This window comes from Oryctolagus cuniculus, chromosome 5, assembly GCF_051225735.1.
Source record: "Oryctolagus cuniculus isolate XC-2025 breed Fujian yellow rabbit chromosome 5, ASM5122573v1, whole genome shotgun sequence".
Classification (NCBI taxonomy): domain Eukaryota; kingdom Metazoa; phylum Chordata; class Mammalia; order Lagomorpha; family Leporidae; genus Oryctolagus; species Oryctolagus cuniculus.
This window is the reverse complement of record NC_142871.1, coordinates 44711165-44739043: the sequence shown is the minus strand read 5'-3', so window position 1 is coordinate 44739043 and position 27879 is coordinate 44711165. Positions and strand designations below refer to the sequence as shown.

The 27879-nt window shown below is 39.7% G+C and overlaps 1 protein-coding gene across 2 annotated transcripts in view; it reads left to right on the top strand.

Moving 5' to 3' along the window:
* Positions 1–27879, top strand: part of RNF217 (ring finger protein 217) — a 141607-nt gene that overhangs the window by 72719 nt on the left and 41009 nt on the right. For both annotated transcript variants that reach the window (XR_016234501.1, XM_017345347.4), the window contains one exon: positions 21809–22042. Coding sequence is in view for 1 of the 2 variants with exons in the window: in XM_017345347.4 (XP_017200836.3) it covers positions 21809–22042 (234 nt within the window). In the remaining variant the exon portion in view is untranslated. The remainder of the gene's footprint in view (positions 1–21808; positions 22043–27879) is intronic.

Sequence of the window (27879 nt, the reverse complement as noted above, 5' to 3'; positions counted from 1 at the left end):
TATACTTTTCCTAGTTTTCTTAAATGGATGCTTATTTCAGTCAAAAACCACATTTGAACCTTCTCAGTTCTAATATGTGGGCAAATATTTACCTAGTTGACTAATAGCAAATTCAAAAGGTACATTAGTCATCCAAAGAAATTAAAGGTTTAATTGAAGTATAGCAGGAATTTTCTAAAATGTATTTGCAGTAAATTCAGACATTTAACACTGAATTTTCCAATTCTTTTTTAATATGATCATCAACTTTCAGTGCAAGTTTATAATACATAGTCATCCCTCAGTATCCATGAGAGATTAGTTCCATGGTACCTGAGGATACCGAAGTGCATGGATGCCCAAGTCCGTTATATATGATGACATGGCATTTGCACATAACACAGTCACATACTTCCATGTATGTTAAATCATCTCTATATTATTTATAATACTTGATACAATGCAAATAGCTGGTATACTGTCTGGTTTGGGTGTAATGACAAGAAAAGGCCTGCATATATTCACAACTTTTTTCCCAATGTTTTCAGTTTGCATTTGGTAGAATTGTAGATGTGGAGCCTACACATTTGGATGCTGAATATATTCATTCCCCAAGAAGTCTTTTTTGGAAATCTCTCTATCCCAGTCATGTTTTATTTTTTATAAAAGATGTATTTACATATATTTATTTGGAAGTTAGAGAGATAGAGACAGAGATAATAAGAAAGAGAGATCTTCCATCTACTGATCCACTCTCCAAATGCCCACAACAGCCAAGGATGGGCCAGGCCATAGGCTCAATTGATTGAGTCCCCCACACGGTTGTCAGAGACCCAAGTACTTGAACCATTAACTGCTGCATCCCAGAGAACACATTAGCAGGAAATGGGCATGGAGTATAGAGCTGGGACTTGAACCCAGGCACTCTGATACAGGATACAGGAGTCCCAAGTGGTATCTCAAATGGTGTGCCAAGTGTCCACCCCCAGTCATATTTTAAAGAGATTTCTACTAATAGAATAAATTTTCTCCCCACTTTTACAATATTGAAATTCAAATTTCAGAAAGGAGATAGTTGTAGGGGAAAAAAAGATAAATTCTTTTCTCTTTAACATTCAAATGCACTTTAATTTTGTTCCTGTAAAGTAGAAAGGAAAATTAGGTCTTTCTAAAATAAACAGTTTTATATATCTGGAAATAATGAGTAGAAGCCAGAAAGGATGAAATTTTTTATTTCTTTATTATTGAATCTAAAAACTCCAAGTAATGAAGAGATGATTCCTAGAACTGGTGAACTGTGCACAAAGATACTTTGTTTTGGCACAAAGAGGCTCTGTTGAAATTGCTGTTTTTAAGTTAAAGAACTATGTAAACTTGGTAATGTCTAGGGAAGCATTGATTCCTGCCAGTTTTTGAAAGACCAAAACATCTAGGAGAAAAAAAGTTTAAATAGTTGTGAATAAAAATATAGAACTTGTATTTTTTTTGACGTGTCAAGCGTGAATTATCTCCAGTTTACAAATATTATCATATGGGGTGATTTTGTTGTTCTGTTTGTTCAACAGTTTTAAAGAAGGAAATTAAAAAATTTTTTTTACAAAATGTTTTGAAATCTGCTACATAAAAGGAACATGACTTTCTGTGAATTTATCTCAATGGAAACAGTATTGTATGAAATGGGATTCGCATATGGTTTTGTTTACTTAGGACCTTGCTTCTGTCTCCATTGCCCACCAAAGAAGATCATAACAAAGCCCAGATTCCATTGATTCAAAGGTGTAAGATAGAAACCAAGACTATCAAGTATATTTAGAAACAAACTTAAAATCCTATACCCATAATTCTCAACTATCCTCTCTTGTTTTCAAGACCAATCCAAAGGTTTGGTTGTTGATTTTGCTCCAATTCTGGATCTGTCATCTACTACAGTCCAGCTACACTTATGCAAGAAAAATTACAAAATAAAAATATTAACAAAATATAGAACTGCTAATTTAATTTTGCAACATGAAAATCAGTTTTTACTGGTTCCTTCTTCCTTCTCAGCTCATGTTTTTTCATGTATACTTTTTTATTTTTAAAGCTTTATTTGTTTGAAAGGCAGATTTACAGAGAGAAGGAGAGAGAGAGAGAGAGAGAGAGAGAGAGAGAGAGATTCCATTCGCTGGTTCACTTCCCAAATGGCCACAACAACTGGAGCTGGGCAGGCTGAAGCCAAGAGCCAGGAGCCTCATCTGTGTCTCTCACATGGGTGCAGGGGCCCTAACACTTAGGCCATCATCTGCTTTTCCAGGTGCATTAGCAGAGAGTTGGATCAGAAGTGGAGTAAATGGGACTTGAACTGATGCCTATATGGGACACCAGTGTTGCAGGTGGTGGCTTAACCTGTTACTTCCCAACATTGGCCCCCAAGTATACTTTCATGCACTTAACAATACTATAAATGCAATTTTACTGTGTTTGCTCATCTAACATTATATTTTTGTATGTTTTTCTATTTAAGACATAAGAAGTAGCCAGTTCTCCTCATTGAAGTCCTTTCAGTCTTTATAAAATGTCTCTTCTTCCATGAACAGTCTATTCTCTATATTCATCTCCCTGAACTGTGGTTATTAATATCTATGTCGCTCTCTCCTGATAAAATAGAAGTTATTTGAGAGTGGCAGTTTGTCTTTAAATTCTCCATAGTAGCTATTCAAGTACCTTACTCATGGTGGATACTCATTAGATATTGGGTATTGAACTGAAAAGTAATCCATGGAATCACTTACAGCAAAGGGATTTACTAAGAAATTGAATTGAGGAGAATGAGCAGGGACAGGCATTTGCTGTAGCAGTTAAAGTGCTGCTTGGAACTCCTGCATCCCATATCTGAGTTTAAGTCTTTGCTCCACTCCTGATTCCGGCTTTCTTCCTGCTAATGTGCACACTAGGAGAGAGCTAGTGATAGCTGATGTGCCTGCGTCCCTGCCACCCAGGTAGGAGACCCAGATGCAGCTCCCAGATTCAGCCTAGCTCAGCACTGCCTGTTAACTTAGAAATCTTCATTTTGTGAAATACTGTTTTCTAAATATCAAAGAATACAAATATTAGCAAACTTTTATTGGGTATTCCCTATAGTCCAGGTTCTCTGTTCCAAAAGTTCTACATAAATTAAGTGATCTTCCTCTAATCATCCAAATTCAGTTGTTATTTTCCCATCCTGTTTTTACAGATGCAGGTGCTAAACAGGGAGAGATTAGGAAGGTTATTATTGAGGGCAATACCAATTTAACTCTACTATCTACTCTTCTTTTAAAAAAGAAAGATTATTTGAAAGTCAGAGTTAAGGCAAGAGACAAGGAGAGAGAGAGAGAGACAGACAGGCAGACAGATTTCATCTGCTGATTCACTCGCCAATGGCCACAATAGTCAGGACTGGGCCAGGCCAAAACCAGGTCTCCTCTGGAAGTGGCAGGGGCTCAAGCAGTTGGAGGAGCCTCACTGCCTTCCCAGGCCATTAGCTGGGAGCTGGATCAGAGGTGAAACAGCCAGGACATGAACAGCGCCCATACAGGATGCTGGCATCACTGGCAGCGGCTTTACCCACTGTGCTATAACACTGACCCCAAAATCTACTCTTAACTAATATACCCTGTAACTTTTCAAGCTAGAACTACAGTTTTAATAGGTTTAAATGCAATTTTGGTTCATTTATAAGGAAATTATAGCACATCTTAAATATGTAATTTCAGTGCTATAAGAGATACAAAAAGTGAATTTGTCCACTTCAGAGAGTTAGTTTTGTGGGTCCCTGGAAGTCATGGGTACATAGCGCATAAACAGCACCAGGACCCTGCATCTGACCTGTTTCAGGGTTATTTTAATAAATTAACAATTTTATGGTTGTAAGAAATTAGAATATCTGACTTAAATTAATGATTTTGAAAGTGTAGGTACCATTTAAACAAAATAAATGCAAATATTTGTAAAACTTTCCCCATCTGAAGTATAACCAAACATCTCATCTGTGTGAAAATTCTACCTTTCAATATGTAAATTTTATTGTGGTGAAATGAACTTGTACTCATTCATTTATATGAATACATATTACACATTTATCTTTCAGTCTAAATAGTTATTTAGTTTTTTGCATCAAAAATTTCTTACCACTAACTTCTGGATTGATCAGAATTTGGGACTTACCTTCTTAAAAATTTGAGACAAGTTACTGACTCCTAAAAATTAATTAGCTTATCATAATATACCTCAGTGTGTTTTTCAATGAAAAAAAGTTGGATTGCATTTATGATTTTTGCAATAATTAAGAAGAAAATATTTTTTTGCTTTTTAAAAACATTTTATTTCAGAATAGCTTTGAATTTACAAAACAAAAATACAGAGTTCCCATATACCCCTCACAACAGGTCCCCTGTTATACCTCATCTTAGTATCTTTGTCACAGTTAATGAACCACAACTGGCTTCCCCTAATTTTTCCCCAAAAAACCTTTTATGCTGTCCATCCCACCCTTCTACAGCAGTCTGTCACTGTTATGAGTTGAGTAGAATATGTCTCCCCAAAACTCATGCAGATGTTTAAACTCTGATGTCTTAATGTGAATGGTGATGGATTAAGGATGGAGACTTGATGTCATTGTAGTGGCTTGGAGGTGGGGCCAGCGGGAGGTGTTTAGGTCATTGGGAATGTGCTATTTGGAGGGAGTTCCCTTAAGAGTGTTGATGGAGTTCAAGTTCTGCCTAGTTGCTCTCTGTCTGTCTGCTGGCTCAGCATGTTATTCCTCTGCACCCACCATGACGAGCTGCCATCAGACACCAGATTATGGGGCCATCTGGTCCTGATCTGTCATCTCCAAGCTGTAAGCTGAAGTAAACCCTTTCTTTCAGCTGTTCTCGGGTATTTTAGTTAAAGTCACGAAAAGCCTAATAACACAGCCACTAAAGATGTGGGGTCTATCTGTTTTAGCAGCTAATATCACCCTAATGAATACAATTCTCTCTCAACATTCTTAAGAAAATATTTGTTACCATTTTAAATTCCCAAGTCTGAATGTGCCGTTCAGCTATCAGAGACTTCGAAAAGTTCATAGAAAATGTGTTTTATAAAAACTAGGCATGGATTTCTTTTTTTTTTTTTTTTATTTGACAGGTAGAGTTATAGACACTGAGAGAGACAGAGAGAAAGGTCTTCCTTCTGTTGGTTCACTCCCCAAATGGCCGCCATGGCCAGCGCTATGCTGATCCGAAGCCAGGAAGCCAGGTGCTTCTTCCTGGTCTCCCATGCGGGTGCAAGGGCCCAAACACTTGGGCCATCCTTCACTGCCCTCCTGGGCCACAGCAGAGAGCTGCAGTGGAAGAGGAGCAACCGGGACTAGAACCTGGTGCCCATGTGGGATGCCGGCTCCGCAGGCGGAGGATTAACCAAGTGAGCCACAGTGCCAGCCCAAAACTAGGCATGGATTTCAAAGTAAGCATATCATTTAATTCCATTTCCCACATACTTTTCTTAAGAGACTTAATTATTTGGAAGGCAGACTGATAGAAAAAGAGGGAGAGACACAGGGGAAGAGAGAGAGAGGAAGAAGGAGAGAGAGATCATCCATCCACTGCTTTACTTCTCAAATGGCTGCAAGGGCCAAGGCTGGTCCAGGCCAAAGCCAGGAGACAGGAATGTAGATGACAGAGGCCTGAGTGCTAGGGCCATCTGGATTAGAAGTGATGTAGCCAGAGCTGAAACCAGTGCTCTGAAGTCGGGATGCTGGCATCCCAAGCAGTGGCTTAACTTGCTGCCTCACAATGCTGCCTGTCCACAAACTTTCTGAAGTACTTACATATTAGATACATGTTATTTTATAATTTATCACAAATTATCTCTCTAGTGCCTCAGTGTTGCCATCTTCACCATGAGGTTTCAAGTCTACATGCTGTTCAATGGATAGCACAGGACTGTCCATTATAATACAAGCTTGTTCCTTTTGGTACAGCAGTTCAGGAATCTACAAAACTTATCTTACTGATATACTTGTACACACGTGAATAATGTATGTATAAGGTTATTCATTGCAGCATTATTTGACATAGAAAATACTGGAAACAATCTAAATGTCCATCACTATATGATGTAAGCCTGCCTACAGGAAAGACTGCTCTGCTAGGAAGTTATTGAAAACAAAAAACAAGGAAAACATATCTTATGTTGATACAAAACTATTCCCAAAATACCTTGCCAAGTAAAGAAATCTATGTACGTATTGTTTGCTTCCATTTATGTTTCAAAGGCACAAATATATGTATTTGCATTTCTTACAAATGCTTAAAAATGTTTCAAGATGCAAACAGCAACAGTTTTGGGGGTGAATGGAGAAAGGAGGACAAGTATAAAAGTTGCTAATTGTGTATTTACTTTTACTTTTTGGTTTTTGAATTTATGACCTTAATAAAAAACTGAATTAAAAATTTTAAGTTTACTTAAGTGCAGAAGGGAGCATGAAAATTTCAAATAGGAAGGAAAAAAGAAGTTTAACAACAAAGAGATTGTTGTATGAAAAAAATACATTTAGACTGGTTGATTAAAACAGTAATACCACATTAATTATGTAGTTATTTCTTTTAACTGTTAAAATATTATTTTGATAAATCTTTAAATGTTATGAGAACTCAGTTAAATTGTTGATAACTATATATTACTGTGGGTTATTTTTTTAACATTTTTCTTTAATTAATTTGAAGGAGTTACAGAGAGAGATAGAGAGACAGCAATAGATCTTCCACCCACTGGTTTACTCCCCAAAATGGCCTCAGTGGCCAGGGCTGTCCCAGGCCAAAGTCAGGCACCTGAATCTTTTTCTGGGTCTCCCACATGGGTGAAGGGGCCCAAGCACTTGGGCCATCTTTTGCTGCTTTTTGCAGGCCATTAGCAGGGAGCTGGGTGGGAAGTTGTGCAGCCGGATCTTGAACCGGTGCCCATATGGGATGCCAGCTTCGCAGGCAGAGGCTTAACCTGCTGTGCCACAGTACTGGCCCCAATCACACTTTTTTTTTTTACAGGCAGAGTGGACAGTGAGAGAGAGAGACAGAGAGAAAGGTCTTCCCTTTGCTGTTGGTTCACCCTCCAATGGCCGCCGCGGCCAGCGCACTGCGGCCGGCGCACCGCGCTGATCTGAAGGCAGGAGCCAGGTGCTTCTCCTGGTCTCCCATGGGGTGCAGGGCCCAAGCACTTGGACCATCCTCCACTGCCCTCCTGGGCCATAGCAGAGAGCTGGCCTGCAAGAGGGGCAACCGGGACAGAATCCGGTGCCCCAACCGGGACTAGAACCCGGTGTGCCGGCGCCGCAAGGTAGAGGATTAGCCTATTGAGCCGCAGCGCCGGCCATACACTTTCATATAGTTACTGGCCACTTGGACATCATCTTTTGTTAAATATCTTGACCACTTTTCTGTTGAGTTGGTTGTCTGCTTATTTTCCAATAGGATTTCTTTATATATTCTGAATATCCAAACATCATTTATCTATTGCCAATATCTTCTCAAACCTTTGTTTGCATTTTGATTCTCATGGTGGTACCTTTTGGTAAATACATGTTTAGATTACATTTATTCCAGTCCATTAGTATTTTATGGTGAGTGTTTTTAGTGTTAGGTGTCACATATCTTTCACTTCCCCAAGGTCATCTTCATGATCATCTTCAGAAGCTTTGTTATTTCACCTGTCATCCCTGTAGCTACAGTCTGCCTGATTTGAGGTGGGAGTCAAGACTGAGCGTCTTAGGGATGTGTAAGTGACTTAGTACAATTTACTGACCAGCTGTCCTCCCAGCTACCCCTTCACATGGATACGGTGGCATCTGTATGTAAATGCTTTCGCTGTGCACTCTTTCCGGTCCATTTTTCTGTTTTCTGTCCTTGCACCAGTGCCACACTATTCCATTAGATTTATTTCTGGTAAAACCAGTTTTACTATTTTATTTTTCAACATCTAGAGTCTTATCTTTGTTCGGGCTGCTGTAACAAACTACTGTAAAGTATTCACCCTCAAGACCTAATCACTGCCCCACGACCCATCTCCTAATGCCATCACATTGGTAATTGGGCTTTACTCTATGAAATTTGGGGGAACAAGTTGGTTATCCATAGGTATATTAGAATTATAATTTTGAACCCACCTTCCTCCAAAACAAGAAAAAAGATAAACTGCTGGAAATGTCAGTGAAATTGCCTTGAATCTATTGCTTAATATAAGCTAAATATAATCTTCTTATGTTGAATATTCCAATTCAAGGACATGGTATATGACTCCATTCATTTGGCTTCTTCACATTTTCTCAAAAATATTTCAGATATTTCTATGTGGGGGTATCACATCTCTTGTTTGACTTATTAACATTTGATTTTTTATATTGTGGGACATGATACTGATTTTTTTAAGATTTATGTATTTCAAAGTCACTGTTACAGAGAGAGAGGTGATGACGGTGTGGGGGAGGGAGAGAGAGAGAGAGAGAGAGAGAGATCGATCTTTAATCCATTAATTCACTCCCCAGAGAGCCACAATGAGCCAGGAGCTTCATACAAGTCTCCCATTTGATGGCAGGGGCTCAAACACTTGAGCTGTCTTCCACTGCTTTCCCAGGCCATTAGCAGAGAGCTGGGTGGGAAGGGGTGCAGCCAGCGCACAAACTGGTGCCTATATGGGATATCAGCTTTACAGGTGCTGGCTTTACTCACTGTGCCACAACACCAACCCCATGATATTGGTTCTTAATGTTTTCTGATTTCTTGTAACTAATACATAGAAGTCACTTTGATTTTTGTGTATTGACCTGTTCAGCACACTTACTAAATTTACTTTTAATTCTAATAGTTTGTCATATATTATTGGTGCTTTTTCTGAATATGCAATTTGCAGCTAATGAGGAATTTTATTTCTTCATTTCCAATTGCTTTATTTTCATTTCCTTTTTTGTCTTCTTGCATTGGGTATGAGTTCTAGTCAATGTTGAAGAATGATGGCAGTGAACATCCTTGCCCCATTTCCAGTCTCAAAAACAGAGTGTTTAGTGTTTCACAATTGAATATGATGTGTACTGTACATTCTTTTATAGATATTTTTATCAGATTAAGGAAGTTTTTGCTTATTCCTGGTTTGTTAAGATTTTATCATGAATGAGTATTGATTTCATCAGATTATTTTCCTATCTGAGATGATCATATGATATTTTTATTTTATTTATGGGTGAGTTACATAAATGTATTTTTGAATGTTAGCATAATGTTATATTTTTGGAATATACCCAGTTTTATCATAATAATTGTCTTTTTCATGTATTGCTCAGTTTGGTTTGCTAATTATTTGGTTAAGATTTTTACATCTATGTTTATGAGGAGATTGGTCTCTAATTTTCCTTGTTTGCAATGCCCTTTGCAGGTTTTGGAATCAGGATTATCTCACTACATGTAACAAGTAGTGCAGTGATTTCCCTTCTTCCCTTCCCTTTTTTCTTCTTCTCCAGGAGTGGCTATGTAATAACGATGTTATTTCATCCTTAAATGCTTGGTAGAATTTAGCAAGAGGGCAATTGAGACTAAAGTTTACGATTTGGGAATATATTTTTCCTCTGGTTACTTCTCATTACTTTCTTTGTGTTTGATATCTGGCCCTTTTACTAACCTAAGTGGTTTTCTTAGTAATTATCTTGCTTAGAGTTGAGAAAAATTCTGGACTTCTTGGCTTGATGTTTTCATCATTTTTTTTTAATTCAAAAGTGTCTAGCATGAGGCTCTGTAATAGCTTTTTTTTTTTACTTCGTTTTTTAATTTAATCATCTTTGCTTTAATTTTATTTAGGATACACAAATTTCCTGTGTTTTCTAAATGCAGATTCAAGAACATAGTGATATTTCTCACCCTACCCTCCCTCCTTTTTCCACCTCCCTCTCCTATTCCCATTCTTAATTTTTACAAAGATCTATTTTCATTTAACTTTATACTCATAAGATTAACCCTACACAAAATGAAGTGTTCAATAAATAGTATGAAGAAAAAAAAACTGTTCCTCAACAGTAGAGACAAGGGCTGTAAAAATCACCAAATTTCAAAATGTCAATTTCAGTCCTAAAGATTACCTTTTAGGTACTCTATTAGTTACCACTCATCAGGGAGAATATTTGGTATTTGTCTTTTAAGCATTGGCTTATTTAACTAAGAATAACAGTTTCCAGTTGCATCCATTTTGTTGCAAACAACAAGATTTCTTTTTTTTTTACTGCTGTGTAGTATTCCATAGTGTACATATAACATAATTTCTTTATGCAGTCTTCAGTTGATGGGCATCTGGGCTGATTTCATATCTTAGCTATTATGAATTGAGTTGCAGTGAACGTGGGGATATAGATCGCTGTTTCATCTGCTGATTTCATTTGGTTTAGATAAATTCCCAGGAGTGGGATCGCTGGGTCATGTGGTAGGTCTGTATTCAGATTTCTGAGATATCTTCATACTGTTTCCACAGTGGCTGCACAAGTTCACATTCCCACCAACAGTGGGTTAGGGTACCTTTTTCCCCACTTCCTTGCCAGCATTTATTGTTTGTTTTTTCTATATGAGAGCCATTCTAACTGGAGTGAGCTGAAACCTCATTGTGGTTTTGATGTGCATTTCCCTGATGGCTAGTGAACTGGAGTATTTTTTCATGTGTCAGTTGGCTATTTGAATTTCCTCTTTTGAAAAATGCATGTTCAAATCCTTTGCCCATTTCTTAACTGGATTGTTTGTTTTGTTGTTGAATTTCTTGAACTCTATTTTATAGATTCTGGATACTAAGCCTTTATCAGTTTCATAGTTTGCAAATATTTCCTCCCATTCTGTTGGTTGCCTCTTCACTTTGCTGAGTGTATTTTTGCAGTACAGAAGCATCTCATCTTGATAAGATCCCATTTGTTAATTTTGGCATTGATTGCATGTGCTTCTGGGGTATTTTCTAAGAAGTCTTTGCCTATGCCAATGTGTTGCAGAGTTTCCAAAATGTTCTCTTGTAATTTGGTGGTATCAGTAATAGATTTAGTCTTTGATCCATTTTGAGTAGATTTTTATATAAGGTGTAAGGTAGGGGTCTAGTTTCACACTTCTGCATGTGGAGATCCAGTTTTCCCAGCACCATTTGTTGAAGACTGTCTTTGTTCCAGGTATTGATTTTAGCTCCTTTTTCAAAGATATTGATTATAGATGTATAGACTGATTCCTGGGGTTTTTATTGTGTTCCATTGGTCTACATATCTATTTTTTGCTGGTTCCAGGATGTTTTGATTACAGCTGCCCTATAGTATGACTTGAAATCTGGTATTGTGAGGCCTCCAGCTTTGTTTCTATTGTATGAGATTGCTTTAGATATTTGGGGTCTCTTTTGTTTCCATATGAATTTTAGCATCAGTTTTTCTAGATCTGAGAAGAATGTTGTTGGTATTTTGATTGGAATCACATTAAACCAGTAAATTTCAAAATGTATGGACATTTTGATAATGTTAATTCTTCCAATCCACAAACATTGAAGATTTTTTTCATTTTTCTGTGTCTTCTTCTATTTCTTTCCTTAATGTTTTGTAATTTTCATCATAGAGATATTTGACTTTTTTGGTTAGATTTATTACAAGGTGTTTAACTTTTTTAGCTACTATGAATGGGATTGATCTTAGAAGTTCTTTCTCAGCATGATATTGTATACAAAGGGTATTGCTTTTTGTGTGTTAATTTTATATCCTGCCACTTTACAAAACTCTTCTGTGAGTTCCAATAGTCTCTTTGTGGAGTCTTTTGGTTTCTCAATGTTTAGAATCATGTCATTTGTAAATAGGGATGGTGTGACTTCCTCCTTCCCAATTTATATCCCTTGGATTTCTTTTTCTTGCCTAATGACTCTGGCTGAAACTTTCAGAACTATATTGACTAGCAGTGGTGACAATGGGCATCCTTGTCTGGTTCTGGATCTTAAGGGGAATGCTTCCAACTTTTCCCCATTCAATAAGATGCTGGCTTTGGGTTTGTCATAAATTGATTTGATTATCTTGAGGAATGTTCCTCCTATGCCCAATTTTTTCTTAAGGTTTTCATCATGAAAGGATATTGTATTTTATCAAATGCTTTCAGTGAATATCCAGAGGTTTGTGCTGTTGGCCAGGGAATCCTGGTCTGTGCTTCAGGGTGGGGTGATTATCCCAGGTGACAGCCATGCGGGCATGCTAGATCCTCTGTTACTAACATTAAAGTGGAGTATTATCACCTCTGTTGGTGAAATCACACCCTCACCTTCTCTTTTCCAAGGTGATCAATGCCCAGGTGTTAGCCCTCATTGGGTGTAATACTCATCCACACTTCCGCATGAACTGTACAAAGGATCTGTGTAGCCCTCACTGTGTGAGCATGGATCCTGCTGCAGTGACCATCCATAGTGATTGTCCAGAGACCCAGCTACACTCTGCACCCTCTCATGCAGTCACAGAGTTCCCACAGTCTCAGCTCACTTGGCTCCCGTAGTCACAGGGTGCAGAGGGTCCACCCGCCCCACTAGCTTGTCCCATCCACAGTGAGGCAGAGATGTTCCCAGAGTAAGCTGCCTGTGGGTGCTCTGCCTAGGTGGTTTGAGCCCTGGAACCTGTGATATGTTGAGAGGATTGGAGCACCTCACAGTTGAATGTGGATGCCTAGGCCCCTGTCAATCCTCCTGACCAGACTTCAAAGTGGGAAACATGGATTTCTCCCTCTGGTAAAAGCCATGGATCACATGCGTGCACAGTAGCCATTTCACAATCATGCCTTCTCCCTGTCGGTTGCTGGGCCCATCCAAGAGTCTCTTCAGCCGGTTCTGATGTCAGAATGGCTCCTTCTCCCCGCCTGTTGCAGGATGTTTGCACCCAAGCTGCCGCGGATGCCTCCACAAAGAAGATGGCATCTTATCCCCGCCAGTTGCTGGGCACGCACAAGAGCTGCCACAGCTGCTGCCTACTTATGTCCAAAATGGCAGCCAGTTGCTGGGGACTGTTGTGGAGGGATGGGGAGAGCAAAACATGCCCCTTGTTTTCCTCTGTTAACGTGCACCCTATTTCCCTCAGGGCTCCAGGCCAAACTCAAAGACAGTGTAGTCCACGAGGCTTTCCCTCGGCTAATCGCCAGTGCCAGGGACAGCTGCAGGCTGGTCTCACCTGGCTCTCCAGAGCCGGTGCTTTCTCCAGCTTTGGGCTGCTGGGGCCACAGGTTGTGTCTGTGCTCATCGCTGCGTGTCTGCCCCTTCCACACAGATCCATGGCCTCTCCCCTCCTTCTGCAGAATCTCCACTGCAGTTTTCCCTCCAACTCTCCCCTGAGAGTGCACGTTCTCCACTTTCTTTAAACTCTTTTCCCTGATCCTAGAGCAGCCCACACTTTCCCTATTCTGCCATCTTGGAAACACCTGTGTAATAGCTTTTGCATAGACAAAGAAGGACGTGAATGAAAGACTCCTTCTGTAATCACTCATGAAAAAAATTATAGGGAAATCAGTCAAAGTGAAAATACAACTGCTCCTATGGTGCTCCACGGAGTAATCAGTCCACACAAAATACTGGGAGCTGTGCTTTGCATGTTGTGGCTGTTGTGTGTGTTGCATTATTGTTACTGTTTTAGTTATGGTCTTTATTCTGCCTGGCCATATTATTGTTCCACTTTTTAGAACAGTAGAAATCTGAACTCCACTGGTAGCCAGTGAACAAAACACTAGTGTATCCTCTCATGATCAACACTTAAACCTGAGGTCAGAGTCATAAACCGTACATTTTATAAATTGAGCTTTGAGGCCCAAGGTTTATATTTTTCTTTGCCCTTTTCTCTGGAGGATTTAATTAATATGCTACTTTTCCAGATGTCCTCCTCACCTGAGTCACTTAATTACTTTTGAGCTCTCCCAGGTGGCAACTTAGCCATCTAGCTTGAGTGTTAAGTGGATAATGATGTGTCCTACTGACATCCTTGGAGACTGTTTTAGAGTTAAATAATTTTTCTTACAAGAATGGACATGTTATTGTTCAGAAGAATTAGCATGTTTTTCGGTGATATAAATAGTGGTTTTATCATTGAACACAGCAACGCAAAATGCTTTGTATGATGTATATTGAGTATATAAAATCCTACAAGCAGAAGTTAGATGATATGTTATTTAAAATGTTAACTTAATATTAAAAAATTGACATTTTTGGGAGATACATGGTATCGTTAGTTTTTAAAAGACTTCTTAGGTTTTTTAGACCATACTGAAATATTCATGAACAAAATGACATGATGTCTGGTATTTGCTTTGAAATAACGTGGGAGAGCCATATGGTTCAGGACAGAGAAGAAACAAAATCGGCTATATGCTGACAATTGCTTAAACTAGAGAATGGGTACTAAATGATTCATGACACTAATTTGTCGATTTTTGCATATGTTTATAATTATCTCTAATAAAAAGTTTTAAAAACAATGAGTAAATATTAAATGAATTAGTACCATAAATTCTCATGTTTCTAGAAGAGGCTATCAACACTAATTTTGATTGCTGTGTTCTTAAGTTCCATTAAGACAGTATTCACCTGCCTAAGGAACTTAGCATTTTCTTAATGATGTGTGTCCTTTACACTATAAAAAAAATTGTAGTGAGTCATTTCCAGAAAATATCATATATCCATATAAACTAATTTCTTAAAAATTTCTTGGGGCTGGCGCTGTGGCATAGTGGGTGAAGCTGCCACCTGCAGTGCTGGCATCCCATATGGGCACGAGTTCTAGTCCCGGCTGCTGCACTTTCTATCCAGCTCTCTTCTATGGCCTGGGAAAGTAGAGGAGGATGGCCCAAGCCCTTGGGCCCCTGCACCCGCATGGGAGACCCGAAAGAAGCTCCTGGCTCCTAGCTTCGGATCGGCCCAGCTCTGGACGTTGCTGCCAGTTGTGGAGTGAACCAGTGGATGGAAGACCTCTTTCTCTCTGCCTTTCCTTCTCTCTCTGTATAACTCTGACTTTCAAGTAAAATAAATAAATCTTTTAAAAAAATTCTCAGAAAATAGCACTCACCAGTCACCATACTAATAATATATGAATAGCTTTGCCAGATACTAAAATAAATTCTAAAACCACTATAATCAAAATAGTATGATGCTTACATGTGTTTTTAATGTAGAGGCTGTAAGTCAATTTTGGTATAAGTGGGAATTCCGTAAGATAAAGGGGAAATTTTAAGTTGGTGGGAAAATGACTATCAGGCTGCTGGAACTATCTACTCATCTGAAGGAAAATGGAATCTTTTTGTCTCATAATGCTTAAATAAACTGTAATTTTACTAAAGACTTAAAACAAATGAAAAAATAAATATTCTATTTTATATTGTATGAAGTCATCTTTTAAACTTCCCTTTACGTCATCCTAAGTATTTATATCTTAGACCATCATCAAATGCTGTTGGTGGTGCAACAGCTGCTTGGGATGCTTGCATCGCATATCAGAGTGCCAGTTTGAGTCCTGGCACCTCTCCTTCCAATCCAGTATTCTGCTAACGCATCCTAGGAGGCAGTAGCTGAAGACACAACTGCTCAGGCACCTGCCTCCCACGTAGGAGACCTGGAAGGAGTTCTTGGCTCCTGGCTTCAGCAAACAGCTGTTCAGACCAAGCTGTTGAGGGCATTTGGGGAGTGAAACAGTAGATGGAAGATTCTCTTTCTCTCTCCCTCTCTGTGTCTCTAGCACCTTGCCTTTCAAGTCGATGAAAATCAATAAATAAACATCAAAAAATAAGACATACAGGTAGCCAACATATATATGAAAATGTGCATATCATCATCATCAGGGAGATGCAAATCAAAACCACAGTGTGCTATTACCTTAAGCCTGTTAAAATGGCTGTTATACAAAAGACAAAAGGTAAGGTTTGATGAGCATATGGAGAAAAGGCAGCATGTACAATGCTGGTGAGAATATAAATCAGTATAGGTATTATGATAAACAGTGTGGAGGTTCCTTGAAAATGAGGGTGGAACTACCATATGATCCAGCGATGCTGCTGTGGATTTAGGTCCAAAGGAAATCACACCAGTATGTTGAAGAGATATCCACACCCATGTTCCTTGCAGCATTGTCCCAGTAGCTAAGGTATGGAATTATCCTAGGTGTTCACCAGTGGATGAATGGATAAAGAAAATGTGGTATATATGCAATGGAATGATATACAGCCTTTAAAGAAGGGAATTCTGTGATTTGCAACAAGAATGAATCTTCAGGAAGCTATGTTGAGAGGAATAGGCCAGTCACAGGAAGAGCAGATACGGTATGATCTCAGTTACATAGGAAATCTTAAGAAGCTGAATCTGTAGAGGAGAGTGGAATGATAGTTACCAGGTTAAGATGGGAGTAGGGTACAGAGAATTGAAGAGACATTGGTTAAAGAATAGAAAATTTCAAATAGGAGTAACAAGTTCGAAAGATTTAATGTGCAACATGGCAACAGATTAATAAAAAGATGTTATAAGTTTGAAAATTGCTAAGAGAACAGATTCTAAGTGTACTCACCACAGAAAATAAGAATGCAAAGTAATGCATCACTAATTATATTGATTTACTCATTCTGCAATGTGTGTATATATATTTTAAAACATCATGTTTTGTAACATAAGTATACAAACAGCCCTTGACTTAAATGCTTAAACTGAATATCTTTCAACATTGCAATGGTTCAAAATGCTGCACATTCCATAGAAACTATACTTCAAATTTTGAATTTTGATCTTTCTCCAGGATAGCAGTATGTAGTGCAATACTGTCAGGAGATGCTGGGCAGCAGGAGCAAGCTGCAGCTCCTAGTGAGCCACAGCCTCGTGAGGGCAAACAACCAATACTCTACAAGATACTGATGCGCTAAGGTATTGGTAAACAATAGGTTAGGTGTATTAAAAACATTCTTTTTTTTTTTTTTTTTGACAGGCAGAGTGGACAGTGAGAGAGAGAGAGAGACAGAGAGAAAGGTCTTCCTTTGCCATTGGTTCACCCTCCAATGGCCACCGCGGCCAGTGCGCTGCGGCCGGCGCACCGCGCTGATCCAATGGCAGGAGCCAGGAGCCAGGTGCTTCTCCTGATCTCCCATGGGGTGCAGGGCCCAAGCACTTGGGCCATCCTCCACTGCACTCCCTGGCCACAGCAGAGAGCTGGCCTGGAAGAGGGGCAACCGGGACAGAATCCAGCGCCCCGACCGGGACTAGAACCCGGTGTGCCAGCGCCGCTAGGCGGAGGATTAGCCTAGTGAGCCGCGGCGCCGGCCAAAAGCATTCTTGACTTATGGTGTTTTCATCTTACACAGGGTTTATCAAGAAAGAACCCAGCATCAGTCAAGGATCGCCTGCATCCAATTTTAAATTTTCAGCTCATAAAAAGACCTATTGATTCCACTCACAAAACATCCCCCATATCTTCTACTGAGTTGAGGCATATGTCATCTATTGCCTAGACAACTGGAACAGCCAGATGCCACTGGGGGGAAGAGCAGTCACGATCCAGAGTGACACTACTCTTCCAGGCTTCACTTTTGTTTTTCTGCCATCAGTACTCTGACAAGAACCTGAATGACTTTTGTTGATATAAATCAAATAATGTCACTCGTCCTTTTAAAACTCATCAGTGTTCATACTGAGTTTAGAATGTGATCCCAGGGCTGTTGTTGTGGCGTAGCGGGTTAAGCTGCCATCTGCAATGCTGGCATCCCATATGAGCAGTGGTTCGAGTCCAGGATGCTCCACTTCCAATCCAGCTCTCTGCTAATGCACCTGGAAAAGCAGCTGAAGATAGCCTAAGTGTTTGGGCCCCTGCACCCATGTGGGAGACTTGAATGCACCTCCTGATTCCTCGCTTTGGCCTGGCCCAGTCGTGGCTTTTGTGGCCATTTGAGGAGTGAACCAGTGGATGGGAGACTTCCCTTCCTAACTCCCTCCCTCCCTCTCTCGTTCTCTCTCTCTCTCTCCTCCTCTCCCTCTCCCTTTTCCCCCTCCCTCTCTCTGTAATTCTATAATTCTATTCTTCAAATAAATAAAATAAATCTTTAAAAAAAAAAAAGGATACAATTCCAACTTATTACTATGTCCCACCAGGCCTCTGTGATCTGTCTCCTGCCTGACATCTTAACTTCATCATGTACTGTGATCTGCCCCCATGTGTCTATTGTGCTCAGAACACAGGCACATCAGGCACCTCTGCCCTGGGGTCATTGTCCTTGCTTCCTTTGCCTGCAATCTCTTCCCCTCTGTCTCAGCTCAAGTTCTCACTTCCTTCCCAGATGTGTAGTTCCTTCATAAGGAACATCCCATATGGGCTCATCCCATATGGGCTCCTGTTCAAGTCCTGGCTGCTCCAGTTCCAATCCAGCTTCCTGCTGATGCACCTGGGAAAGCAGCAGAGGATGGCCCAAATCCTTGGGCCCCTGCACCCACGTGGGAGACTCAGAAGATGGTCCTGGCTTCACATGTCTCAGCTCTGGTTGTTGTGGCCATTTGGGGAGTGAACCAGTGGATGGAAACTTCTCCCTCTATTTATCTCTACCTCTCTCTCTGTAACTCTTTCACATAAATAAAAAATAAATCTTAAAAAAATACATTTCACTGACATCTAAAAAGGATCAGCTATAGGAAGAAGTATTATGTTATGTGCCACCAAGAAAGTAAAGCACTTCAACTTAAAGTATTGTACAATGTTAACATCTACAGGTTATAAAATAACCTTGACTTTTGAGGTATTAAAATATTTAAAAAGCACATCCTTGAATGAATCAAATATCTATCTTCTTGAGTAAATGAATGCATTTTGCTTAATTGTTATTATTTTTTCCTAGTGATCTTTTGGGGAAATTATTCTGAAAAGAATATACATCTAGAGACCCAGAGAATGCATAAGGCATGAGTAACACTGTATGTGAGAAAGGGAATATTTTTATTGTGAACAAGTATGAGTAATGGAAGGAATTGTGTGAGTATTTCCAACTGCCAGTTATTGGATCACCAGCAATGATTCAAATTCTGTAGGTCTTAAGGGGGTCAGAAAACATAAATTCCCAACAGCCGTATCAAGAGACTCAAACACACTTGTTCTGGATTCAACCTTATGGACTATAAAGAGGGAAGACAGAAAAGATGGGGACCAATGTTGATGGCTTGGTAGGGTTGGTAGTAGGAAGATATGGGAATGTGCATCTGACGGCTTCTGTGTGCTCAGTAAATTTGAGGTCATTAACTTGATTTAGGGGGGTACAGATTTTGGGACTTAGAGAAAGAAGGGAAGGTATGCAAGAATTGATTAAAAGACTGTGAAAGCAAGAGGAATTGATCTGTTAGATGGAAGTAGAATTGGTTGGCAGACAGATTTGAGAAACGCTGACTGGATGTTGGATGATCCCCCAGTGTGGTATGCAATGCACACCTACTCCTGAAGAAATAACACGATGGCTTGTTCCCTTGAGCCGCCTTAGATTGTTCTGGTCCCTAAACTACTTTCCATTTCCACAAGATCTTGTTCTCAGATGGCTGTAAAATTGTGCTTCCATCGTTGTCATTTATGTAGTTGAATAAATAAATTCATAGGTTGAAGAAGGCTGATTCAGACACTGACCAGAGAAGAAAAAATTTAGACTTGTCTCCACCAAAGTGTACCTCTTCCCAATAAAAGCCCCTCAAGGTGGCCCAAGTGAGCCCCTTTTTTGTGTAATGAAAAGAAACCCGTCTACATGGTGCAGGATGATCCAGTTAGGGTGTGGGAAAAGTATGAACATACCTGTTCTAGTGCACTCTTCTCCTACTCTAGGCCTTTGCCCAGGTTGTTTTTTTCTGGCTGGTTGGAACATCTTCATCTTACTAAGTCCCACTAATCTTAGGACCTCACTGCAAACAGCACTATTCCCAAGAATATTCTGCATTTCCCAAGTCTTAGGTCACTGTGCTTCCCTACTCTCCTTCCCTGACACACTGGACTCCTCACTTTTTCAGCCTTCACATTTCTTACTATCCTTACTGGCTGCTCACCGACAGGCACCTGCAAAACTTCCACATATAACTCTGCTCCTTGGCTCAGAATTGGGCTTGATAAATGTCAATAGAATATTAAAAGAGGAAACATTACATCATTTTTAAATGTTTTAACTTACATGCTTAATAAACCAGACTGTTATATGTGACACAGGCAGTTTTGTCTTTATAAAAAAATCTCCTGAGAACTTCTGTCTTGAGGTGTAAATTAAAATAATTCATTGTAAAGCATAATTTGAATTATGCCATTATCATATAATAGCTCATGATCATTATATACTATAAAATACACAATATTAAAATTTGATTGCAACTGTGAACAGACTTATTTTAAAAAGTACATAAACTATTGAGCATGTATTTACAGAAACCTTTTGGGACCACATTTTATATAACCAGCAGAAAATATGTATCAACTTATAATTTCAGCAGGTTGATACTACTAAGTCGGTTTATCCAAAGCCCAACTTTTCCATTTCATTATCACTTGAACTCATGTGCTTTGCTGGTTTCAAACATGTTATTCCCATGAATCCTTCAACCTGTAACATAACCATGTTTTCTCTATATGGGCCAGATAAACACCAAAGTTAAAAGTTACTGTGACTTTAGGTGTTTCTTTTTGCTTTAATTGCTGTTTGCGGTGGTGTTTTCTTTACTTCTCTTTGAAGAAAATGGCTCTCATTCCTGCCTTCATCTCTGTAGTGTGCCTTTCTGGATTAGGTGGATGTGTTTTGATTTCCCGGAATGTCAGACTCAGGTGAAAGAAGTGAAAGGTTAGCATCATTTGTCATTTGGTATTTTCAGTGCCTCCCTTTGCTACCTTCGGATGCACCAAAGAGATTATGATGCTGTGAAAACAGTTACAGTTCATTGCTTACATAAAACATTCTAGTTACTTCTTATTTCAAAGTACTTTGCCCTCCTCATCTCTTAAAAATCAACTGTTTCCACACTCTGTGCTTTTGCTCTGATTTCTAATGCTAGTGTCCCATGCCAGATGCTAAAGAAATATCCCTCTCTTCTCTCCTATTCTAGTTCTGTGGCCCTTTGAAGAAGCTAATTCTGTAAGTGACCTCAGTAGAAATAGCAGATTTCATAAGGATTGGGGTATTTTTGTTGTTGTTTTACATTATTGTAGTGGTTTAATTTTTTTTCTTGTTCCTGCGCTTCTGATGATGTGGAAACTAGTTTTATGTTCTTGACATGGAAAGGTCAGGGGAAATGGTTACTTTTTGGCCTTGAGTTTTAAACTATTAGCTATTGTACCTATTTACTTAACAAAATCTCTCTCTTGTCCTTTTGAAAGTTAGTAAAATGTGCCCGAAGTTTAGTGCTGAAGTATGCTGTAGTAAGGTTGAGAAATCTGACGCATCTTTTATTTGACACAAATGCTGTCTCAGCCTGTGGTTCTCATAGTTGGCACTTAGTCCAGATGCTGTCTAATCCTGTGGTTTCCAGGAGGATGGTGTGATAATTTGCTTCTTTGGTGAACCTGTGGCTTACATCCATTTAAGGTCTCAAATGATAATGATGAGAGAAGGCTTGAACATAAATCTGTAAGTCATTTTGGGAACATTATAATGCAGTTATTTTAACACTGCCTAATTCAGGTATCGAATTACCATTTCTTGTGTTATTTCTAAACATTACAGATAGTCCTTTGCTGCATCATGAAATAAGCAATACTGTATGTAAAACGGAAAGAAAAGGAGAAGAAAAGATTCCTGAATAACAAGTGACCTTTTTGTTTTTGTCTTCCATCTGCTTTTTCACACAGGTACAACTTGGCCAAGTAGAAATCAAATGCCCCATCACAGAGTGTTTTGAATTCCTGGAAGAAACAACAGTTGTCTATAACTTAACACATGAAGACTCCATCAAGTATAAATACTTCTTGGAACTTGGTCGCATTGATTCCAGTACCAAGCCCTGTCCTCAGTGCAAGCACTTTACAACCTTCAAGAAAAAAGGACATATTCCCACCCCTTCCAGATCAGAAAACAAATACAAAGTAAGCATGCTCACCAGAATGGCGGGGTAGAGTTCCCATGATAGGAGCAGCCAAATAGGCCAACTTGTGGGCATTAAGTAGGCTTCCCTCCCTTACTGGAGCCTGAGGTGAGCATACATTGGTTATGATTCTGAAAACGTGTGGTTTGGGGAAACTGATGCCCAGGGAACACTTGAGAATTTAGTTAAGGCTTTCTTTGACTTTAACCATGTTGGAAATTCATCTTGTAATCTGATTGAAAAGCTAATCTTTAGAATTATGATTATTACTATTACTAGATATTAAACCCTCCCCCCCTCTTCCTCTCTCCCCCCTCCCTCCCCCCTTCCTCCCTTCCTTCCTCCCTCCCTTCCTTCCTTTATAAGCCTGACTTTTTCAGTTCTCCCAATGTAATTCTCCTCTGGTTCTGTCTACATTAAGTAAAAATAATGTGAAAATAATGCATTTAGCATATGTAGAATACCAGCATATGCTAAGTTTGGGTGATACAGAGATGAATGGGACATAGTCCCTTCTTCACAAAAGTATAATGTCGATGAGAGAGACAAATGTCCTGAAATGATGGTTCATTGTTATTAGAAAAACAGTAACAAAATAAAAATGCTTTCTATATGGGGCGCTTCGAGGACACTTCAAGGAGGGCTGAGTACTAGGTTGTCAGGAATGGTTTCATAGAGGAGGTACAATTCTCCGAGCAGACCAATAGACAGCATTTCAGAGCAAGGGAGGAATAAGTACTCAGGCCTGAAGGCTGAGGCCCAAAGGCTGAGGCCCAGCTTGTTGGAAACTAGTGCTTGGCAGGGCTGGCGGGCAGAGGGGCGTGGGGATGCAGCTGGTGTGGTAGGTGAGGACCGGTCTTGTACACTGCGCACAGAAGTTGGAACTCAATTCGGTAGACAGTAGTGAAAGATCATCTTGGCATTCACATGGCTGAAGAAGGCTGAGAAAGCAAACAGTAACTGTGGAAATGAGTCATTGATTTCAGTTCTGCCTATCCATGAGAGCCACACAGACAGCTTGTAAGACAAACTCCCGCACCAGGCCCATCCGAGAAACGTTGTCGTGCAGTTGTGAGCCTCCTCGGCTGACCCGTTGCAGTACATGAAGCAGAGAACCATGAGGCCGTGGCGGCAGTTTCCATCCTTGTCACTACAGCAAAATGGCAGCGTGAAATGGCTTCAAAGGCGATTTCAAGTCCTCTCCATGGAAGGGCGGTTTCTGCCTGTGTTCTCTGTCTTTGAAGCCGTGATTGCCACATTGTTCATGCTGTAGCATGGAGGGCGCTGTGCCTTAGCAAGTGGAAGTAGTTTTCCTCAGCCGATGCCAGGAAAGCTTTGGTATTTGTAGGTTAGTCAAAACCTCCTCATGAGTAATTGACTTTCACGGTTGATTTTTTCCTTTCGGTGTTTTTGTGCAGGCTAGTCTCTTTAAGTTATAAACCTCATTTATTCTGTATAAAGGTTCATTGTTGAGCTTAGAAAATTGTTTGGTTAAAATAATACCTTATAACGACATTGAATGATGACTTATAATACTCTTATTTGTCGCTTTATATTCTGGTTATTTTAAGTTGTTTTTGTTCTAATTCTAGGATGTTGACATTATTAGGAAATTACTAATTGTGGATGAACTTATTATTCCATAACTTGTAATATTTTGTTTTTTAAAAACTATGTTTAGAATTAGATCGATAAACTGCTGACTATATTATTTTATACTTCATGGCAGTTAAAACAGGTATGCATAATTGAATCAACGTGGAAATAATTGAGTAGCTTAAAGCAGTTTTGTTCTTATAAAATATGTAGAAGTAGGATAGATGCAATTTTAGCAACAGTAAAATTAGGCCAATATGTCTCATTTTATCCAAAATCATAGTGTGATGAGCATAATTTATTATAATGTAAATGTATTAGAAGTAAAATATGGGAAAGTTAATGAGTATAAAGTTCTGTATTTGTATAATTTTGAGTGAAGCAAGGATATTCTTTTTTTTTTTTTTTTACAGGCAGAGTTAGTGAGAGAGAGAGAGAGACAGAGAGAAAGGTCTTCCTTTTTCCATTGTTTCACCCCTCAAATGGCGGCTACGGCCGGCACTGCACCAATCCGAAGCCAGGAGCCAGGTGCTTCCTCCTGGTTTCCCATGCGGGTGCAGGGCCCAAGCACTTGGGCCATCCTCCACTGCCCTCCTGGTCCACAGCAGAGAGCTGGACTGGAAGAGGAGCAACCGGGACCAAATCTGGCGCCCCAACCGGGACTAGAACCTGGGGTGCCTGCGCCGCAGGCGGAGGATTAGCCTAGTGAGCTGCAGCGCCGGCCTAAGCAAGGATATTCTGATAACATTCCCCGATGGCCCAGCCATTTCCAGTGGCTCTCAGTTGGTTTGTTGGGAAGAAGAGTGGCAGAGGGCACATGGATCGAGATCCTAAATATTGTAAAGTCAGTTGTTTTCTTTTGATGAGCAAAGTAAAAGAGAATTTCTGTTGGAGAGATGAGAAATTCAACACAAAATAAATGTAATTAATAATAAACCAATTAAATATAATCTTCAGGGGCTAGGAGCCTGCACAGTGGTGTAGTAGACTACGCCTCTGCCTGTGGAGCCAGCAACTCATATGGACACCAGTTCCTGTCTGGGCTGCTCCTCTTCCAATCTAGCTCTCTGCTATGGCCTGGGAAAGCAACTGAGGATGGCCCAAGTGCTTTGACCCCTGCACCTGACCTGGGAGACCCAGAAGAAGCCCCTGGCTCCTGGTTTCAGATCAGCTCAGCTCCAGCCATTGTGGCCATTTAGGGAGTGAACCAGCAGATGGAAGACTCTCTCTCTCTCTCTCTCTCTCTCAACACTATCTCTCAAGTAAATAAATAAAATCTTTTAAAAAAAATCTTCAGGCGTAGCTGAGGGATGGCAGTTTCAGTGGAAGTAAAGCTGCCTCCGAGTTTGAAGATGGGTGTTGTTGTTACTCCTTGTTAGCTGGTAGAAGAGAAGACCCAGAGCACGTGAGGTCAGTAATCTCCCTGTTTACGATGCACAGAGTCCCAGAGATGACCCAGACAGTTCCTGAAGCAGTGGTTTTGGTATGACGTTTGTGTAGGAGTTCTCATCACTAAACTGCACGCTCTGCATTAACATGAGCTGCCTCGTTTACAAGCCATGCCCAACTGAATGTTACGGGTAACGATGGCACTGACACAGATTCTCTACCAAACCCACTGTGACATTCATTGCTCGCAGTACAGCGCTCTAAACTGAGACTTAGATCTTCATTCTTTGCAAACAGATGGACATTTTTCATTTTGCTGTAGTTTTTAAAATTCAGTTTCCCCAGTAACCGACTTCCAAGTTGGTATAGTTTATAATCATTTTAAGTGTAGTGAATTCAAGTATCATATGCAATAAGTTGCATCTTGAAGCAACAGAAACAAAAGAAAAATAAAGGTTGCTAATATCCAACATTTCTCAGCAATTTAATATCTCTTTGTAATATAGTTTACAGCCTAAAACTTATTGATGAAACTTTTATGCTTATTTCAATATTATTCTCTTTGACTCATTGCAATACAGTGTCCTGATAAGATGTCACTCTGAGTGAGCATTCATTATAGTTTGTGCTATCCATTTAGAAGCATTTGGGAGCTGGCACTGTGGCACGGCAGGTTAAAGCCCTGGCCTACAGAGCCAGCATCCCATTTGGGCACTGGTTCAAGTCCTGGTTGCTCCTCTTCCAATCCAGCTCTCTGCTATGCCCTGGGAAAGCAGTAAAAAATGGCCCAAGTCCTTGGGCCCCTGCCCCCACATGAGAGACCCAGAAAGAAGCTCCTGGCTCTTGTATTTGGATCAGCTCAGCTCTTGGTGTTGCAGTCATTTGGGGAGTGAACCAGCGGAATGGAAGCCCTCTTTCTCTCTGTGGCTCCACCTCTCTCTGTAACTATGTCTTTCAAATAAATAAAAATAATTCTTAAAAAATATATATTTTTATAAATGTATATTTAATAGAGTAGGTTAAAATTATTTGAAAATATCACAAATATTTTACAGCTGAGTGGATGCTCCTCACATGAAGCTTGAGATCTAAAATCATATTTGGGATTTCATTTGTAATAATTTTTGTAAAGACCACCGATTAAGTTTTTTGTATTAGTGAGTGGAAAACGAATCCACAAAACATAATAAGCAGAAACCAGAACTGTTAGGTGTCAGTTTAACTTTCCAGGCCCTCAGACAAAAACTTTATTTGGGAAAAAAATTTGAGCATACAGAGATTTCTATTATGTTCTGAACATCATGAAACTCAGACTATGAATGAAAAAGTACACTCCTGAATTAAGAGATTGATGTTGAGATAACCTTGCCTTTGGTCAAATGTGTCCTACTTTTTCATTCATATTTGCATCTTTTTCCTGCAGCTCTTGTCATTATGCCAAACATTTTATCATCCCATTTCTACAAGGTGAACTTCATTTTCCCAGTAGAAATCTAATTCGTGGCCTACACAGTTCTTTTAATTTATTAATACCACACCAACTGCATATCAATACAGGCAATCAGTTAATGGTAGGAAAATAAAAATGTTTAAGTTGTGACTGTAAGGTACTCATATGATGCCTGGAGTGAGAGATAACGCCCACACCCCAAGTTTTTCTCCATAGCAATTATCATCTGGAATTTGATGGTGTATTTGTATGGTTTTTTACTGAAAGTCTCTTCCTAACCCAGCTGTAGGATGCCAGGTCCAGGCCAGCTTTGTTCACTGCTGGTAATCAGTGTCAAGCACTATGTCCTGTTGAATGTGGATTCAAAGTGTGTTTGCTGAAGGAACTAATAAGTGGGCCTAATGCATAATTAATAATACGTAGTGTCATAAATGTGGGTGGGAAATGCTGAGTGCACAGAAGAAAGGACAGGAGAGACTGAGAAGGCTTTGCTGAAGAGCAAACACATTAAGCTAAGCCTTGAAATGTGTTTACCAAGGTAGAGAATGAGCACTGGCTTCAAACTAGATTTAAGTTGTCAGCCTGTCACACAGTAGCTGTAACCTTGAGTGCAATTTCCACATCTGTTAACTGGAGACAGTAATAGTACCACTGTCATAAGAGTGTTGTAAGGGTTAAATGATAACACATGTGTGAAGTGCTTAGCACCATGTCTCACACATAGAATGTGCTCAACATATAATAACAGTTACTATGATTATGATTGTTATTATCAGGCAAAGGGTGCAAAATGGTGTAATGAGAAGCATTGAGAAGGGAGCAGAGGAGTCGATGGAGGGAAAAGGACATTTGCTATGACAGATAAGACACCCTCCTATATCTGAGTCTCTGGATTCAAATCCCAAGATCAGCTCCTTGATAGCTGCTATTGCAGACCCTGGGAAGCAGCAGTGATAACAAGTAGTTGGCTTCCTGCCCTGAATGAGAGAGACCTGGATTGTGTTCCCAGCTACTGGCTCCCATCCCAGAGCAGCCCCAACCAAATAATAAATATTTTAAAATATATATATATATATACACATATATATGCAGCAGAGTGGTAATTGTCCTTCATAGAAGAGGGGAGAGGATTCCCAAGGATTAAAAGTATATTATTTCACTAGATAGGAGCAATTCTATGTTTATTTCTTATTCCAAGAGTAAGGAATGCTCCCCTTTTCATATAGATTTGTGGCAGGTGTTGAAGCTTATACATACCAACACAGGGAACATGTCAGAAATCATTCTCTTGATATTTTTCTTTTCTTCCCAAATGTTAAGCAGAACCTTGCCAATTTACACAATGATGTAAAGGGGAAGAAAAAATCAAAGTATTCTAGGGAAAATCTCTATGTTCTTCTCTT